The 20,303-nt window shown below is 41.2% G+C and overlaps 1 protein-coding gene across 2 annotated transcripts in view; it reads right to left on the minus strand.

The window, feature by feature from the left end:
• The window catches only part of MPP1 (MAGUK p55 scaffold protein 1), a 30,875-nt gene that overhangs the window by 7,296 nt on the left and 3,276 nt on the right, over positions 1-20,303 (minus strand). The window contains exons 2-8 of one of the 2 annotated variants that reach the window (XM_045538774.1): positions 19,464-19,624; positions 9,940-10,083; positions 9,632-9,710; positions 8,510-8,595; positions 5,385-5,453; positions 2,153-2,349; positions 208-314 (exon numbers count right to left, since the gene is read on the minus strand). In XM_045538774.1, the coding sequence (XP_045394730.1) occupies positions 208-314; positions 2,153-2,349; positions 5,385-5,453; positions 8,510-8,595; positions 9,632-9,710; positions 9,940-10,083; positions 19,464-19,553 (772 nt within the window). In that variant the 5' untranslated portion in view covers positions 19,554-19,624. The remainder of the gene's footprint in view (positions 1-207; positions 315-2,152; positions 2,350-5,384; positions 5,454-8,509; positions 8,596-9,631; positions 9,711-9,939; positions 10,084-19,463; positions 19,625-20,303) is intronic. The other variant, XM_045538773.1, reaches the window with a different exon arrangement.

Genomic DNA, 20,303 nt, shown 5'->3' on the forward strand with positions numbered 1-20,303 from the left:
TCGCTCTTGCTCAGGCTGGTCTCGAACTCCTGAGCTCAAACAATCCGCCCGCCTCAGCCTCCCAGAGGGCTAGGATTACAGGTGTGAGCCACCGCGCCCGGCCAAAATGACATGCTTTCTGTATGATGTATGTTCCACTGCACACTGCGCCACCTCCCCTTCTCTGCTGGTTAAGGGAACTGGAGGGAGAAGGCCGAGGAAGCTTACTTGAGCTGTGCTTGGCCAGGTACTTGTCTTTGTACTTCTTCTTCTTCCCAAAGGGACTGCAGCTCGGGGCTTCGCTTGGAGCTGACTGAGCCACACTTGCCACACGCCTGAGGGGAAAAGACGACCACAGAGTCAGCAGATCCTCAGTGAAAAGGCCTCGGGCTCGTTTGCCTGTCCTGTGATGGACCGGATGACCCCCTGTCCTTTCTACACCAAACCTCTAGACCAGTTCACTTCCTTCCTCTGCACTAGCCACAAAGCTTCATGTTGTCCTTGACCCTCCTAGCCACTCATTCTCTAACAGCGTCCCCTTCACTCTCTCTCAGCCTCTCCTTTGTCTCTCAGCCTCTCTGTCTCTATGTCTCTGTTTTTCTTTTGTCTCATAGTCTCTCTGTGTCTCTCTATCCCTCCCCCTATGCCTCCGCTTCTCACCTGGGAAGGAAGATGGGCAGCAGGCAGAGGGACCACCTCCTTGAGTCTGTGCCCACCCACCTCTCAGGACATTCCAAAAACAACCCACAAACAAATCACTTTCTCTGGCCCAGTGCTTCTCAAACCTTTATGACCCTACCTCATTGTATGAAATAGATTATACATTCAATCCTATATTACACATACATGCATCTATAAAGAAAACACACACCTACATACACACCATACATACAACTGAAACAACAGCTTCCCTAAAAAATAACTTATATTACTATGTCTAATATATTCTCATGTTTCTATTCAATATCATTTTTTTTAAAAAGAGACAGGTCTTGCTTTGTTGCCCAGGCACGATCATAGCTCACTGTGACCTCAAACTCCCGGGCTCAAGCCATCCTCCTGCCTCAGCCTCCCAAGTAGCTGGGACTACAGGAGCACACCACCACGTCCAGCTAACTTTTAAAAATGTTTTTGTAGAGATGGGGTCTAACTATGTTGGCCAGTCTGGTCTCAAACTCCTGGCCTCAGGTGATTTTGCTGCCTCAGCCTCCCAAAGTTAAAAAAAATGTCATTTTTTAAAAGAAATACTTGTTGCAACCCACTAAATGGATTTAATGCCTCATTAATAAGTTATAATCCACAGTTTGATCTTGTATTCTGTGGGTCTTCCTCAGCCACCTGCTGCTCCCAATCCTGCAATGTTCTCCATGATCTGTTAGCTCTGAAAATGGCCTAGAAGCCACAGCCCACATGCTCAGGGCTTTTACCAATATCATCCAGGGTCTGTATTGTATTTCCTTTGTTGCTCTAATGCTGAAAGTTTATTTCTATAAAGCACATCCTGTGGTTCAGTGCCATTTTGCATCATCACTGGAGACAAGATCAACTCGAATTCTGGCTTAAAACTGAAAGACTGGCACGTGAAAAAATACGCCTCGAGGTTGTAAGCTTTACAATGGGGTTATTTTGCAGAGGCAGAGGGAGGGTTAGTGTTGGATGTGAAATCAGTTAGAACTGTTATATGTGGATTTTTCTACCACTCCTATGGTATGACCTGGAACTATGTGAGCAATGTGACTTGGGGATAAGAATTATTTCTTCTATGTGCTAGGAATTTGTAAAAAGGACACATATGTGACTGTTTTTGTAGGACTCAGAAGAAATCGAAGAAACAGCATGGGTACTAGCTTACAAGGCAGGAGATCAGGGAGGGCTGTAGTCCCAGCATTGTCTGTCACTTGCTTAGTAACCACGGGGAAAGCGTTGGAGGGAACAGGAAGCCCACCTTGGAATGGAGAGCTAGTCAGGCTCCCTTGCCTGTAGCAGCCTGTAGTCAGTTTACCAGCTCCTGGTTGACTCTCCCTTACTCGTTATGCCAGGGGAGCTAGGAGGTCTGCTTGGTCAAAAAACAGAAACTATACACCAGATGCCAGACTTCTGAAGCTAAGCAATTATTTGTGGCAGGCATGTGGCCCTTCCATCTGCAGATTTCACCTGCATAAAAGCAGCTCACCATTCCTGCAGCTCGGGGGAAGGGATCAATCCTGCTGACTCCTTGGAGGAGCCTTCCACCCGCCCCTGCCACCAATTGCTGTCATCCTTGTTGATGATCTGGATTATGTCCCCAGTAACAAACTTCAGTCCCGCCTCCTTGCAAGGGATCAGATTGTCCTTTTTGGGATCATAGTCAAACTGCGCTCTCATGAACATCTGAAAAAGAAGGCAAAGGGAACTGCAGGCGGCAGCTTCAAAAGAAACACCTGCATCAGAGCATGTAAGCAGAATGAACAGGGTCAGAACTGAACGAACAATGAGGAGCACGTAAGAGAGAGAAATCAGAACCCTGAAGTAATTGGAGTTGCTTACTGTTGTGTTTGCAGAGGGATCCGAACTAATCCCTTTAACAAGAAGGCATGAAATGCCTTTCTAGGTCAACATGTTTGTAGTTAGTGGATCTGAGTATCTTAAATATATGTGTTTCCTTGAAAAAATATTTTTACAAGTACATTAAATAAACTTGGTAGACTTTTTCTAGAAGACAATCTAACAGTATGAATGTGCCAAAAGTCTTAAAATGTTAATATCCCTTGGCCCCACATTTTACTTTTATGGATTTATCTGATACAAAACAGAACTGTCAGTAATGATATGTGGATAAGTATGTTCATCACAACAGTATTTATAAGAGTGAAGTATTGGAAACAACCTAATTTTTCAAGAATGAGGAATTAGTCAGGTATGGTCATCTACTAAATATAAATGATAAAAATCAATTTGTAGAAGGATAGATATGTAATGCCTTTGGAAAATGGTACTGATATGACATTAAATGAGAATATCATAAAACAAAAATAACAACTAGTATATTGGAAATAAAAAGTATTTATTATGCATAGAAAAAGACACTACATGAGAATGTAATACTGGTTATGTATGGTAGTATGATTAGGCATGCAACTCAAAGAAAGAAGGAAATAAATAATAAAGAGCAGAAAGAAACAGAAAATAAACAGAGTTGAGAAGATCAACAGAGACAAAATTGGTTCTTTGAAAAGATTAAGAAAATAGAGAAGACACAATTTACTAGTAGAGATCAGTAGAGAACTTAGAGATAAAAAGGTTATATGAGGATATGAACAATTTTACGTCAATACATTTGACAAATTCCTTGAAAAACACAAGTAACCAAAAGTGACACAAGAAACTGAAAATATACACACTCATATTTCTATCAAAGAACTTGAATTTATCATTGAAAATTCTCCCCTGCCCCCAAACAAGCGTGCGTGTGCGGGCGCGCGCGCGCACACACACACACACACACACACACACACACACACACACACACACGTGCGCACGCATATCTGAGGGCTAATCTCAACAAACACAAATTACAGAAAATGATGGCACTTCCTAACTCATCAGTCTAGCATAACCATGATAACAAAATCTGACAAGAATCTCTCAGCAACAGTGATGTAAAAATCCTAAACAAAATATTAAGCAAATCAAATAGTTATACATAAAAAGGATAATAAATCACAACTGAACAGAATCTATTAATAGTTCAGCAACACAAGAAGGCTTACCACCTGAAGGCAATAAATTCACCACATTAAAAGAAAAATAGGGAAAAATCATATGATCTTCTCAACAGATATATAAAAAACATTTGATAACATTTAAAACCCATTCTGAGCAAACCTGGAATAGAAGGGAGCCTCTTTACCTAACCCTAACCCTAACCCTAACCTACCAAAATCCTACAGCCAACATCATACTTTACAGTGAAATATTAAAAGCTTTCCCTTTAAGATTCAGAAATAGACAAGGATGTCTGCTATCACTACTTCTATCGGGATATTATGAAGATGTCTATTCTCCCTAAATTGACATGTAGGTTTAACACAGGGGTAAACAAATAGTCCAATGGAAAAGAAGAAAGAGTTCCAAAATAGACCTACACATATTACTTATGACAAAAGTGATGATGCAGTACAATAGGAACAGGATGCTTATTTCAATAAATGATGCTGGATCAATTGATACCCATATGGAAAAACTGGCCCTGTGACCTCTTACCTTATAGTAGATACAAAAATCAATTCCAGATGGGTTGGGGATCCAAATGTGAAAAAGAAAACAAGTAAAATTTTAGAAGAAAACATAGGAGAGAATATCATCTTGACCCTGGAGTAAGCAAAAAATTTTTAAACAGGACATAAAACGCACTAATCATAAAAGGAAAAAAGTGGTATATGGTGTTTCATTAAAATTAAGAGTTTCTATTCATTACCTGCACCATGAAGAAAATGAGAAGACAAGCCCCAGAGGAAGAGAACATACTTGGGATACATATGACAGAGTACTCTTACCAGAATATATTTGAACTGTTATTTTATAAAAGAGGATATCCAAGTGGGAAAAACATATATAAAAAGGAGTTTACTCTCATTAGTCATCAGAGAAGTACAAATTAAAATCACAATGTGATACCACCACCAGAATGGCCAAAATGAAAAAAAAAAAAAAAAAAAGCCAGACGATTCTAAGTATTGGTGAGGGCTTTCTTTAAATTTCTTCCATATTCACTTGCCAAGGCCCTGTCCAATCTATTCCTCCACCAGCTGCTGAACTGGGAATATACCATTTCTCTTTGTATCACCTCCATGTTCTAGCACAGTAATTTATACTTGGTGGACCCTCAATAAATTTTGAATAAGTGCTCAAAAGACTTCTTTCTTTACTTTGCACTATAAATCACTGGGCTTTATGATTACTATTTTTTAAAATATCTGCCAGTTTCCTTGGTAAAAATTAGTATCTCATGCATATTTTAATTTGTATTTCTTTGATGACGCGTAAGATTGGATATTTTTTCATAAATCCAATGGTGATTTGTAGTTTTTCTTCTGTGAATGATCTCTTCATTCCCTTTGCCCGTTTTCCCTTTGGAGTTACACTGATTCTTTGCCATGTGTAGAATAAGATTACCCTTTCCTCTCTGACCACTCACAAAGGATCACTGTCTTCTGCCTCAATAAAAGGGGGATGAGTGCCTGTATTTTAGTTCAGAGAGCAGCAGGCAGGGTATATTGGGACGTTAAGCCCAGCAGTTACACACTTATGAGATATTTAGAACTTAACAGTTAGACTCACATCACTTATAATGAAATGTCTAAGAATACAAGACAACATGGCCTGAATCCTGCAATCAGCACAACACAGAAAATGGTGCCACCCACCTGTAGTGCAGGAAGACGACTTTGTTGGTTGGGAATTACTTTTAATGAGATTATTCCTTTTGTTTCTTTCTATTAAAAAAGAAAGGGGAAATAAAATTGTAAGGAAAACTAACTTGGATGATTTGAGGTTTCATAAAATTATTTCCCCCTCAAAGCCCCAGGTTTTCCCCCCAACAGCCATCTTTACATTTTGGGATTTTATGGAGCAATTTTTCCTTTAATATAAAAGTATATGTGCCCCATAAACTAACATAACAATATGATATGTTAATTCTATAATCCTGTCTTCACTTATGAGCCAGAATACTTCCATAGAGAAATCTTCTTCCTAATTTACTATCTGGTTACCCAGTGGTACAGTTCATATAGGAAAGAAAGGATAAATGCTTTCTCTTTATTTACTCGCTTTCAAAGAAATGAATTGATTCCTTCGGATGTTCTAATTAGCTTATATATAAATATGTAAATATATATAAATATAAAAAAACAAGTAACCTGCTTCAGACCTATCTTTTAAAAAACTCCTTTGCCTTTCACATTCAGCCAGATTCCTGTCCAGTCTATTTGTGTTGTTTATTTCCTTTCTTCTTCTCACTCTGGGTTTCATTTGTTCTTTTTCTAGTTTCTTAAGGTGGACGCTGAGGACACTGATTTGAGACCTTTCTTATTTTCTAATATAGACATTAAGCGCTGTGAATTCCCCCCCTTAGAACTGCTTTAGTGGCATTCCACACATTCTGAATGTGTTTGCATTTATATTCACCTTAAGATACTTTCTAATTTTCCTTGTAATTTCTTCTGTGACCTATGGATTATTTAGAAGTGTTCTCTTTAATTTCCAAGTATTTAGGGATTTTCCAAGTATCTTTCTGGTTTTGATTTCTAATTTAATGTCATTGTGGTCAGACAATACATTTTGTACAATCTGAATCCTTTTAAATCTCTTGAGACTTGTTCTGTGACCTAGCATGTGGTCTCTCCTGGAGGATATTCCTTGTGTACTCTAGAACTGGGGTCCCCAACCTCTGGTACTGGTCTGTGGACTGTCAGGGACCGGCCACAGAGCTCTGCCGCCCTCTTCCCGCTCCTCTGTGTCCGTGGAAAAATTGTCTTCCATGAAACTTAGGAAATGGGGTGCACGTGCCAGGGGGGACACACAGCAGGAGGTCCCAGCATGAGTATTTACAGCCACTCCCCATAACTCACATCACCTCCTGAGCCCCTCCTCCCCCTGCACACCCGTCCACGGGAAAGCAGTCCCTGGTGCCAAAAAGGTTGGGGACCGCTGCTTAAGAAGAATGTGTTTTCTGCTGTTGCTGGGTTGAGTGTTCGTTCTCTATATGTCTGTTAGGTCAAGTTGGCTGACAGTGTCATTTGAGTCTTCTACATCCTCACTGATGTTTTGGGCTATTTGTTCTGCCAGTTACTAAGAGAGGGGTACTGAAATCTAGAACTTTAATTGTGGATTTAGCTTCTCCTTAAAGTTCTACCAGTTTTTCTTCCAAGTATTTTGTCATTAGGTGCATGAACATGTAGCATTTGGGTTGTTTCAAAAGGCAGGGCAAATCTGGTCCCTGTTACTACATCTTGGTCAGAAGCAGAAGTCTAAGTGTGGACTTTTGATTAAAGCAAATCCCAGGTCTATCCTTAAATTGCCATGTGACTATGGGCAGGTTTCAAAGCTCTCCAAGGTTCAGTTTCCTCATCTCTATCTCAAGTGAAAAACCACCTTCTGGTTCAATTAGAGACTGATGAGTAGAGTGTACATAATAGACCTACTTCAATATCCCTTGAGCCTTTGATCTACTTCCTCCATTGGAGTATTTCTCAAATTTTAACATGCATACAAATAATCTGAGACTCCTGTTAAAATGCAGATTCTGATTCAGGAGATCTAGGGCATAAATCTAAGAGTTTTGCATCTCTAACAAACCCTAGGCGATGCTGATGCTGCTGGTCCGGGGATAATACTTTGGTGCAGCAAGACCCAAGCAGTGCTTCTCAAAGTGTGGTCCCTGGACCAGCAGCACCAGCACCATCTGGGATTTGCTAGAGGTGCAAATTCTTGAGCCCTTCCACTTCACTCACTGAATCGTACACTCTGGGTGTGGGTGGGAGGCAGGCAGCTGTGGTTTAACAAGCCCTCCGGGTGATTCTTATTCACACTAAAGTTTTGAGAACCACTGCTCTACAGCCTTCCCTGAAATTTCCTAGATCGCAAGGGCAACAGCCACTTAATCCCCCATCACTTCATCCTCCACTTGTCCTCCATCCCATGACACCACAAGTAATGATCCAAATGGCCACTGCATGCTGTGGCTTACCAGTGTACCATCTCCTCCAGCAAGAAGGTTATTTTCATATGCTCATCTATAAGCAGCCCAATCTTAGAATCTCATTTTTAGGGTCTGTTTGCTGAGGGTATTCCTGGTACTAATTACTCAGGATCCCAGTAAGATATAGATGGCACATTCAAAAAGGGTGTTTGAAGAGAGTTTAATGAAGGAACTATTCACAACAAGGGATCCAGCAAGGAAGGGTTTGAAACACTCCAGGATCTGCAACTGGGAGAAGCCATTACCACTGGTAGGCCTGAATGAGTGGCCACCAGAACCCACTGAAAACTGTACCTCTAACAGGAGAGGGTCTGGCCTTCAGCAAATAGCTATAAAAAAATATATGTATATATATATATATATATTTATCACAATGCCTGGCACGTAATAGGTGCTTGACAAAATATCAACTTTTGATTTATAATATTCCATTCACTCCTCATAATAAGTCTCTGAGGAAATGAAGACTTAGAGAAGTTAATTTACCAGCTCGAAATCACAGAGCTAAAATAAAGTAGAGCCAGGATTCAGAGCTGCCATTAAAGATCAAGGCCTTCTGACTCCCAGTTCAATGTTCTTTACATCCCACCAGATCGATGCTCTGGGTTATTTGCCCTGCTTTGGAATTTTACTAAATTAAAGCAGAGAATTATCATTTCTTACACAGATTAAAGACTAGCAGTGATAAGAGCTGCCTCAATAGGGTACAAATACTTTGACAGAAAAAAATGTGTATCAACACTTCACGGACACAAAGGAAGATTTTCATCTAGCATAGAAAATACCTACCATTGCCTTCTGCAGCTGATCTACTGAATGATTAGTCACATTGGTGCCATTGATCTCTAGGATTTCATCCCCCACGTGAAGTGAGCCTGACATGAAATGAGAAATCAATCCACAAAAGAATAAAAGTTCACACGAGAGTTGTCATTACAACTCAAGATACCATAGAAGAGAGCCCGGTGTTTTGAGCATGTTATAAAACAGGTTGTATAAAGTATGCAGGATTGAAAACACTCAACCATGAGAGATGGGAATGTCCTTTTGAATGCTTTGATTCGGTTCGAGACTATCTCATCCTCCTTGACTTCCAACAGTGCAATAAAAGCACCTCACCCTCAAAGTCCTGGAACTAGAGTGGCTACTGCCTTCAGGAGACTGTGACACACATGCACATACTAAAAAGAATAACAAAGCAAGACAAAGAACTCAGTACTCCTCATTCACCAGCAAGTTCAATATTTCTTTGTTGTTTAGCTAAAACCCCAACATGCTATCACATGGTAAACTTAATCCATGTTTAGATTCTATGTGAAGAGCGGCTTCCAATATTTGTGTCACCTTGGATACAAAAAGAAGTCTTAATTAAACATAAAAGGGTAGGAGTTAATGGAGTAGGAAAACTACTTCCTTTTGAGTAGCCATGACCCCAACACTAGGACAAGTCTCAGGCAGGGTTCAAAGTGTGTGTGAAGCAGGTGGCCAAATACAGGCTGCCATCACCTGCTAAGGACATGCTGTATTTTAGTGTATTATTCTGTTCTCTCATCACTCCCCAAAGTAGGTTTTACTAAATGATGCATCTGAAAATTGATGGCAGTTTAACATTAAGGAAATACAATAGTTCATCATAATTATTTGCTTAATGTCTGCTTTCTCAGTTAAACTGTTAGCTCCAGGAGGGTAGAAAGGGTCTGTTCTCTTCACTGCTATATATGCAAAGTCTTAATTGGTGGTGTGTGGTAACTGCTCACGGATTAACTAACTAGAATAATATCTGTACAAATACGTGCAAAAGAAGGCTTAGGGGGAGAAAGGGTGGTACTGGGCAATTCCTACGGCGATCTTATCATGCACAGGCAATAAATGATTAATCCCTGAATAAAACATGACCTCCCCCCAGAGTACCTTGTCTATGAATCATGCCGCCATGAAGAATTCTGGCTACCGTACAGGACTGTTTTTCATTCAGCTTCAGAGTGATTCCCTGAAATAAAGGCAATGGCACAATAAGTTTTATATTAATTTCTTTCTGGGGTTATTTTTTAACACAATTTAAGGTGATTTCTCAGGAAAAATATTTTTGATCCATAGCTGGCATAGTCCTCAACTAGAACGGGCATGAAGCCTGCTCTGAGGAAGAACTTGAGCGGGGGACGCCCAGTGGCTCTCAGGATAGAGAGTGAGTGGTGGGTAACAATATGACAAGGGATTACCATGGGCTCCTCTGTGACCTTCTCAAACTGTATGAGCCGCACTTTCCGCACTTCTTGCCCCTTGGCCTGGGCAGGGCTCCCTGGGGCAGCAGAACCATTGGTGTACATGTCCTCCGTGACAGCATTCAGCTGTTGCGATACAGCCTGGCGAGTCCAAACAAGAGAGCAACATGTGAAATAAGGAGCGGAGGCCCACAGCCGGTCCACATCTGTAACTGTAAATTCCAAAACGCTTCGAAAACTTATTTCATAAATTTGGCTTCCAATCTCATTTGAATGGATGTGAAGCTATTTGCGAGCTTTATTCATCCAACTTAACAGACATGTTTATCTAGATTGCTGCACAAATGTTATAACAAAATTTGAAAAATTCCGAATCCTAAAGTATCTCAGGCCCCAAGGGTTTCTGGTAAGTGGCTGTGTACCTATAAGGTGCACACACACTACAGCAAAGATGCAGGGTATGTCTAAATTAATTGATGATGAGAGGAGGCAGAAGGGGACAACTGCAAAGGGAGAAGAAAGCACAGATGACAACAGCCATTCCTGTCCCAAATGATGAGCACCTCTCTGGTGACAGGCACACTGGTGAGCATAAGACCTCTTCTCCTCTTTACTCCCTAAAGCAACCTGATGCTCTAGGTCACACAGCAGTAAAAGTAATTCAGGTCAGCACTAGTTTCTCACAGATCATAAGATGAGCTTGGATCTGGAGAATCAGGCACTTAGTACTAGGCCTTGGACCATGATGATAACAATAATATTGGCCCGTACCAAATGGCCACCTCCAGATGAGGTCACCACTACCCCTCCCCACAATCCCAAGACAGCATTGCCACTGTGGCCCCTTCCCCTAATCTCAAACACAGCAAAGCTGGATGACTTACATGCAATACTAGAGAGCAAGGCCTCTTTATTATAAATCTGAAGTAACTGAAGGCACTGAGGCAGTGTAACAGAAAGACCAATGTAACAGAATAGAAACTGTAGAAACAGACCCATACATATACGCTCAGCCGTTTTATGATAAAGGTGACTCTGCAGTGCATAATAAACAGTGCTGGACTGATCAGATAGGCACATGGAAAAAATGAATCTTGACCTCATTTTATATACAAAAACCAATTCCAGATGAATTATAGACCCAAATGTGAAAGGTAAAACAGCCAAGCTTTGAGAAGAAAACATAGGAGACTGGAGTAGGCCAAAATGTCACATAAAAAAGGTCCTAAGTATCAAACAAAAACTAAAAAGATAAATACTTAAAATTAAGAAGTGTATTCAACAAAAAACTCCACTGAGGTAGGCAAAGGTTTAGTAGACAAGACACACGGAATAATAATCATAAAAGCAAACAATTGACTTCATCAAACTAAAAACTTCTCATCAAAAGATACATAAAAAACTGGAAATGTATGGCACAGCCTGAGAGTAAAAATCTGCAATACCTACATATGGCAAAGGACTTGTATCCAGCACGTATGAAGAACTCTTACAACTCAATACCAAGATGACAAACAACTCACCAAAAGATGGACAAAAGATTTGAACAGACTCTTTACCAAGTAAGATATGAAAAAGTGCCCAACACCACTGTAATCAGGAAAATGCAAATTAAAACCACAACAGGATACCACCACACATCCACTAGACTGGGATGGCTAAAATGAAAAAGACAGATGATATCAAGCTTTGGGACTCTGATACACTGCTGGTAGGAATGGTAAATGGTGAAGCCATTGCGGAAAGCAGTTTGGCAAATTCTTACATAAAGTTATGGCCCAGCAATCCCACTCCTAGGGATTCACCCAAGGGAAAAGAAAACATGTGTCCACATAAATACTTGTACACTAATGTTCACAGCAGATTCATGTTCATAATAGACAAAAAATGGAAGTAACCCAGGGGTTCATCCACAGGAGAATGCACAGACCAACCGTAGTGCTTCCATATGATATAACATTACCCAGCAATGGAAAGGATCAAACTGCTAATATAGGCAACAATATGGATGAATCTCAGAAACATTATATTGAGTGAAAGAGTACATAGCACATGATACACTTTATATGAGGTTTTAGAACAAGCAAAACTATTGTTAAAAAAAGAAATTAAAACAGTGGTTGCCTCTGATGCCATGGGGAAGGGACTAGTTGGGAAGAACTTTCTGGGATGCTGGTATTGTTCTATATCATGATGGGAGGTTGGATTCCACAGGTGTATGCATTTGATAAAACTCATCCAAACATACATGTAACACTTATGCATCGCACTATATGTAAATTTTACCTCAAAAAAAGAACTGCAAACACTTACTGAACCCCTCTAGCCAATGATATGCATGCTGAAGCTTTTAGGGGTGAAGTGCTCTGATATCTGCAACTTATTTTGAAATGTCAAAAAAAAACGGTAGATAGATGGATGTTTTTGGATATATATGTGATAAAGCAAACATGGCAACATGTGAATTGTAGAATCTAGGAGGTGTGGCTATATGGGTGTTAGTATAAAATTCTTTCATCTTTTCAGTAAGTTTGAAAATTTTCAAACAAAATATTGGAGGCAAATGGCATTAAGAGAATAAAAAGGCAAGCCATGGAATGGGGAGCTGACACTCTCCTACTCTGCAAGTGGGCATGCAAGCAGGGGAAATCGCACTGGGGTCTCTACCAATGTGGCCACAACACAGTCATCCCATTCTCACTCAACAGAGACAGATAGCCACGTGTACCCAAAACGTGGAAAGAATGTCAGCACAGCCAGCACTCTTTTAAAAAATATTATAAAATTTAATGTTTGAGTCATTTGAGAGTAATCCAAAGACATCATTCTCCTTTATCCATAAATGCTTCTGTGTGTTTTTTAATAACAAAGCATTCTCAAAACTGACAATTTAACATTAAGACAATGCTATCATCTGGTCCTCAGTTCACCTGTAAATTTCACCAACCATCCCAATAATGTTCTTTATAGCTATATAGTTTTTCCCCAGATAAGAATCCAATCTAGGATCATGCAGTTTTCACATTTTTATAGTACTCCTTAATTTGGAAAAGTTCCTCAGCCTTTCTTTGTCTTTGATCACCTCAACATTTTTGAAGAGGACACACCTACTGTTTGGTAGATGTCTGTCAGTTTCGGTTTGCCTGGTGTTTTCTCATGATTAGACTGAGGTTATGTATTTCAGGCAGGATTCCCAGGGAAGTATATGCCTTTCTCAGAGCTACAGTATTCTTAAAAGCCCAAACCTGGAAAGGCCTCCAAAGTCCATGAACAGTAGAATGGATACGCTTTGGCATAGCCATCCAATGGATATCACACACCAATGGATAACCACTCTCTTCTCCTTGAAACATGACTTCTTACTCTTTTTTTTTTGAGACAGAGTCTCACTCTGCTGCCCGGGCTAGAGTGCTGTGGCATCAGCCTAGCACACAGCAACCTCAAACTCCTGGGCTCAAGCAATCCTCCTGCCTCAGCCTCCCGAGTAGCTGGGACTACAGGCATGCACCACCATGCCCGGCTAACTTTATATATATATTTTTTTAGTTGTCCATATAATTTCTTTCTATTTTTAGTAGAGACAGGGTCTCGCTCTTGCTCGGGCTGGTCTCAAACTCCTGAGCTCAAACAGGCCTCCCGGAGTGCTAGGATTACAGATGTGAGCCACCGCACCTGGCCTTCTTATTTTCTCATGCTGGTTCTTTCTCATCTTACTGACCTATTAATGTTGAAGCAGCCCAGGGCTTGGGATAAGAGCTATCACAATGGGGAAGTATAAATGTACACCTCTGAAAATGCTCCCTGCCCACCCCAGATAAAATATTAAATCAAAACTATATAGCCATCTAGAGGAGGAGGACCAGGCCTGAGCTTGGTTTATGGAAGGGTAAAGGTTGGGGTACAAGCTGAAAATAGATGGCAGCTGCATCCCAACCACACCAGGGTTGACCCTCAAAGACAACGTGGAGGGAAAATCTTCCCAATAGGCAGAGTGGTGAGAAATGTACCTCGAGACTACTTTGTGAGGAAGTAGAAGTGACCCCAGGTGGGATTATATGTATTCCTGGGCAATGTCCACTGGCCTACCCAAGGGCCTGAGGAAAAAGGACTGGAAGGTGGGAGATAAGGAAGTCTAGGTTCAGGGCTTGTGGATAGACATGTATGTCTCAGAACACAGGGGGGTGTTCTTCAGAAAATCATACAAAATAACATTTTAACTTTAATTTATTGCATCCTTTCTAAGGGGTCAGTAGAAATTCTGATAAAATGGTGAGGCTTGAAGCAATATTAGTTATTGGATGACCTGAAATGAGGGAAGTACTGAGAAAGAGAAACTGTCTCATCTAGCAACTAGAACTTCAAAAAACTCACATGACACCAAGTCAGACGGCATTGCTGTTATAACAAAATTGTCTAAGACAGGGTTATATTTAGAAAATTGACTTGGCTATCTGGAAGCACAGAACTTCACATAACTCCAAGGTACTCTACAGTAGATGATTCAATGATACAGTTAACACTCAGTATGGGAATGTGAGATACACCTAGAATCCTTAAGGATATTGCTAAAGAAAATGTTCAGCATTCAAAGTTTCATGCATTCCTTCATTTTTATGTTCCAGTGATTAATTTCTATTCAGGCAATTTAAAGCCTGTTATTCCTAAAAGCTCTGCAAAGGACAATGATTTCAAAGCAGGAAGGAAAAAAGAAGGACCAGGCCCAGGCCAGCAGCATCTATCCCACAACGTGGCCATCCCAAGCTGCAAAAGGGGATGGGAAAGTAAGAATTTAGTTGGGCATCTTATCATCCAAACAAGATCAGGGATCTTTCAGTGAGAAGTGGGATGTTGAGTTGGCAACCTGTTATAATAATATCAAAACCATTTATTAATTTCTACTTTTTAGAATCTACCTGTAGACAAGTCATGAAATACTAATTAAAGAACAGACTGTAAATGTCAGAACCATGATACATGATAGAAGTTGAGAGGTTAAAAAAAAGAGAAAAGAAATGAAAGGAATGGGAGTCAAAAGGTAGGATCTAAATTAGTTGGACAATAAATGAAGGAATAAATGTATAATTTAAAGTTCCAAGGTAACCAACAAAGCAGAAGTTGCAAACTGATGGCCCACAAATATGTTCCTCAAAGTACCACCTATGGTGACCTGAGACCATATGGCTCAAACTCTGCCACAGATCAATTTGGAGGGCATGAAATCAAATATCTAAGTAGATTAAAGAATACTGGAAGAAAATCAGCATTGAGTTGGAAGGAAGAATTCCTTTTCTCAAATTAACCATCTGTACTGTTTGTTTTTACCCATGCATATATTATCAGCAGAATGTAGAGAATGAGGAATTCAAAGACCACTGATTGAATGACTGCTGTGAAAAAATGATCAGTTTGAATCCCAAATTTCTGGCCTCAAAGTGTGAGATGAAACTCAGGGGCTGGGCGTGGTGGCTCATACCTGTAATCCTAGCACTCTTGGAGGCTGAGGCAGGAGGATTGCTTGAGGTCAGGAGTTTGAGACAAGCCTGAGCAAGAGCGAGACCCCGTCTCTACTAAAAATAGAAAAATTAGCTGGGCGTGGCAGTGTGTGCCTGTAGTCCTGGCTACTTGAGAGACTGAGGCAGGAGGATCCCTTGAGCCCAGGAATTGGAGGTTGCTGTGAGCTAGGCTGATGCCACGGCACTCTAGCCAGGGCAACAGAGCAAGACTCTGTCTCAAATAAAATAAAAGAAACTTGGGATTTTCCTTCACTCTGACTTACAAATCTCTTATTACTAGTAATTGTGGGGTTGAGAAAACTGAAGACCAAACTCAGAAATGAATTCTGTGAGTTTATCCGCATTTATGTGTCTTGGTAACTATAGTAATATATAGGTGGTTATAAAGTCTGTAAACATAGATCGTGCTATTTTATCTTTTGCTGTAATGTACCATCAATGAACCATTTATGATGATTCATCTGTGTTTCAAGGCTTGGTGGACCCCTGCATGTTCTAAAGAATGATGATCAAAGTCTTAGTCCACTGAATACAAAACAACCTTTGAAAGGAAGGAGAAATCTACATGCAATATTATCAAGTGTTCATAGTGTACCTAGAAGAGGAAGATAAACTGGCACCCTTACGTCATGTTCTTCTTATTCAGCTTTATTACAATGATTGCTTTTTAACATGTCAGCCTTTAAATTAAAGACTCAGCAAAGCTTACTAGAGGCAAAACACATTCCAGCCAGAAAAGTTCAAGTGTTGCTATCCCAAAGATTGGTCTTGCAAATGTGCTTATCCATCAAGATGTTCCCCTTTGCGATGACTAAGAGTCACTATCACACTTATCCAGAAGTTGCAAATGATGACTAAGAAAAACGGAAACCTCCAACGTGGTAACTAAAGAACCAGCTCACAATAGCAAGGCTTCTAAAAGCAAAGCACAATTTTCTCCACCATGAAAATGTCCCTGAGTCACCCTATCTTCCTGAGACTCTCAGAATGGGAGGGCCAGCTTCTCTACAACTTCACCTTATAGAAAGTCCCTCACCTGGCCCCCGTATGTCCTCATTACAGATATATCATAGGAGCAAGGATGTATGCAGACATACAGTTGTACTTGAGGCCACCATGTGACATGAGTAATGTTGAACAAGTAATGAAGGTCAAAGACATTAGATTCCATTTCACAGAGGTCACTTTACAACCTCCACACTGTCCCCTCATCTCCAATGGACACAGGAGGCCACAGGGCTATGGTGGGCATACCCCTTACCAATGACAAGGCAGGGTAGAAGTGGCCTGGTTAAAGATGACTGCTCAGATTCATGAGGAATCAGGGAGTGAACACCCACCCACGACTCCAGGTCTGGCCTTTGTTCTCCAGACTCTGGCCTTTAATCATACAAAGTGCTGGAGTGGCAATGCCTGCTGCTCTGAAACCCCCTTCAGAGGAAACATCTGCTGCAGGGTTCAAAGGGCAGAGGCAGTTAGTTGCTCAAAGGAAGTTGGAATTAAAAAAGAGATGAAAAAGAAACTCGGTGGGGGGTGGGCGGTGGTGGGGGAGAACAGAGCAGGGGCAACTAAACAACTAGATTAAGAGTAAGTGACAGTGAATGTGGGAAAGAACAAACATTTGTTCAGCCTTCTGTTAGGCTCTTTGCCAACTGCTCCCACACAGAGACTTAGGGAAGGCCCAGTCCAAGACAGCAAGCCGACACCAAAGACCCTGGGAACTGCCCAGCAGCACTCGCCAGCCTGCCCTGGACCTCGGTGCCCAAACGTACCCACTCTTCACACGGGCAATACGCTCTTCCACTCTGGGAAAAACCAATAGAAACTGTGAGAAAGCCAAGAGTATTCCAAGGTATCAGAAAGAGATTAACACTGTTTAACCAGAAATGACAAGAACAAGGGAGAGAGGAAGGTCTAAGAGCCAGGATTTTCTGGCAGGTGCTGTCTTAAAATCATACATTAACTAGGTGCTTTGTTTCTCAGGCAGTAAATCCCTCTGAGAACACATACATCAATCCAAAGGCCAAGTCTCTAAAGATCCTTTTCCAACATGCTTTATCTATCCAATGCACTCTGGACACACACACACAAAGCCTTCTCCTTCCATTGAGGAAAAACAGGAAATGCAAGCAGTACCATTCTACACAGAAGAAACATAGTCCCTACACTACCATTAAACCCATGCCAGGACAGTGTGTAAATAATACCACTCATTAAATTAAATTCTCATCCCCATTTTGTGATATTTGAAGGCACAGAATGGTTTAGAGGCTGGGCATGGTGGCTCACATCTGTAATCCTAGCACTTTAGGAGGCTGAGGTGGAAGTGCAGGAGTTTGAGACCAGCCTGGGCAACATAGAGAGACCCCATCTCTTAAAAAAAAAAAGAAAGAAAGAAAAATTAGCCAGGCATGGTGTTGCACACCTGTAATCCCAGCACTCTGGGAGGCCGAGGCCACAGGATTGCTCGAGGTCAGGAGTTCGAGACCAGCTAGAGTAAGAGCAAGATCCCATCTCTGCTAAAAATAGAAAAATTAGCCAGGTGGTGCATGCCTGTAGTACCAGCTACTGGGGAGGCTGAGGCAGGAGGATCGTTTGAACCCAGGAGTTTGAGGCTGCAGGGAGCTATGATGACGTTGCTGTACTTTAGCACGGGCAACAGAGCGAGACCTTGTCTAAAAAAGAAAGAAATGGTTTAGAAATCTGTCTGAGCTTAAACAACTAGTAAGTCTCAGATTTCAGAAGTTAAACTATGAGTATGGGCTTCAGAATTTGTGAGGATTCAAGGAGAGAATGTAGGTGCAGGGCTTCCCGAAGTGCACAGTACAGAGGTGGCCTTAATGTTCGGGGTAAAAAGGAGCATCTGGGGATGCAGAGATGTTAACACAAAGGAACTCCATCAACAAAATATGGCAGAAGCGATACCAGTTCAGGGGTGGGCCTTTCGTAACTACAGGGCAGCTCTCTACTCCCAAGTTATATCCACACCAAGGGGCCCTCTGCCCACCTAGCACAGGACAGGACCCCCACTGTCCCCACTCTTACCCCCTTCCTCTGCTTCACCTTACCTCAGGAACTTATCACCCCAACATTATAGTAAGGAAGGACTCATTTATTCTGTCTCCTCCTCTGGAGTGTAAATGTCAGGAGAGCTTTTGTTTTGCATTCAGAAAGGTGAAAGCCAGCTGATTCCACAACTTGGACCATCTGAGCTTCCCTGGAGCTAGACTACCCAAGAGGGCTAGTATTCACCCAGTGAAGGTTTATGGAGGTGCTTGGGATACAGCAAAGCTGGGATTGTAGTGGCAGATACAGCTGCTAAACAATACCCATTGCTTAGAACATTCAAAGACGACAATAGGTGCTATGGAGGAAAATAAAGCAGAAAAAGCCTTGCAAGGGAGGGTAACTTTTGAACAAAAACCTATTATGTGTTTTGCTCATAGATGTTTCTTTATACAAACGAAAAAAGACAAAGTGAAAAATCAGAAAAGAAAACTGCATGTTACTGAAGTTGTGTACTGGTTCCCTAATTTGGGGCTTTACTTCCTCTTCCTCATCTCTGGCGTCACTTCCCATCTCCCCAGCCAACTTTGGAAATATGGTTATGTATTCTTGCCTTTTTGCACTCCACACCCAGAGTCCTTTTTTAGCTATACTGAAAGGTTAGAGCAATTCACTGCTTAGGGGAAAAATCTCTACATCAGTGAAATGTCAACTGATTTCATCTCCCCTCCTGGCAATGTCTCGAGGCATTTGTGATTGTCATAACTGGTGAAAGGACAGTACTTTTCACAACAAACAACTATCATTTCCAAAATGTCAATGGTGCCCAGGATGACATACCCTGATTTAAAGGAATTGATCTTGACCTGAAATATCTGTTCCTGCCATTCTACTTTGGTGTCTTGTCTAGGGAGAACAAATTAGTTAAAAAGAATAAAACTTACATGACAAAATTCTAATCTATTTAGCTCCCAGTGGCCCACAATAAAACCAGATTCCTACCTGCAAAGTATATGAAGTTCTCCTAGGTTTGAAAAAAGGCATGGATTGCCTGGAAGTGAAGGACACGGGAGGTAGACTGGCTGAGACCATACCACATACTGGAAAAATTGGGGAGAAGACTAAATCATTTGAACATTACACTTTATTTTCGAGTCCAAGTTCTGTGAAAAAAAAAAAAAAAAAAGCCTTGAACAGAAACATTCCCTCCTTAAATGAAACAACCAGATCCAAGTCTGGAGCAAAGGTTCTTCCTTCAGCAAAATCATAAATAATCAGGACTCAACACATCCCAGAATGCCGCATTCGGCATGAACCTTGGTGTCTCTGCACAGGCTGTTCCCTCTGCCGGGAGTGCTATTTGTCAATTACATCCCAGACACTGTAAGATGCAGGCTGCAACAGCACCAGGTGCCCCTCACAGCTTCTCAACAACCTCTGTCTGCCTCTAGCATAACACCCTGCCGCCAGCGCACGCCTTTCTGCCTTTGTGTCCTCCCTGATTTGCTTCTTAGCCCCTGCACCAGGCCCATGGTAGGAGTCACAGGGAACGATCACCAGTGTGGAGTAGTGCTGCATCTAATGGCCGAAGAATCAAGTTTTCTTAGTGGAAACTCATCTGGAGCCTGACTTATGTTATTTTTTGATGTGGGATAGGCCCAAGTGAATTTTCAGGGACTCTCAACCTATCGCTTCAGGTCACGAAAAAGTGCTGCTTCAAATAGGCCTGAAGAGAGAAGCCATATAAGGAATTTCACAACCAATTTTATGTACATCAATGGATACTACTGTAAAGAAGGAAGAGCTTATAAAATTAGTTTCTCCAAGGAAGAAGATATACTT

Source organism: Lemur catta, chromosome X (assembly GCF_020740605.2).
Source record: "Lemur catta isolate mLemCat1 chromosome X, mLemCat1.pri, whole genome shotgun sequence".
NCBI classification, from domain to species: domain Eukaryota; kingdom Metazoa; phylum Chordata; class Mammalia; order Primates; family Lemuridae; genus Lemur; species Lemur catta.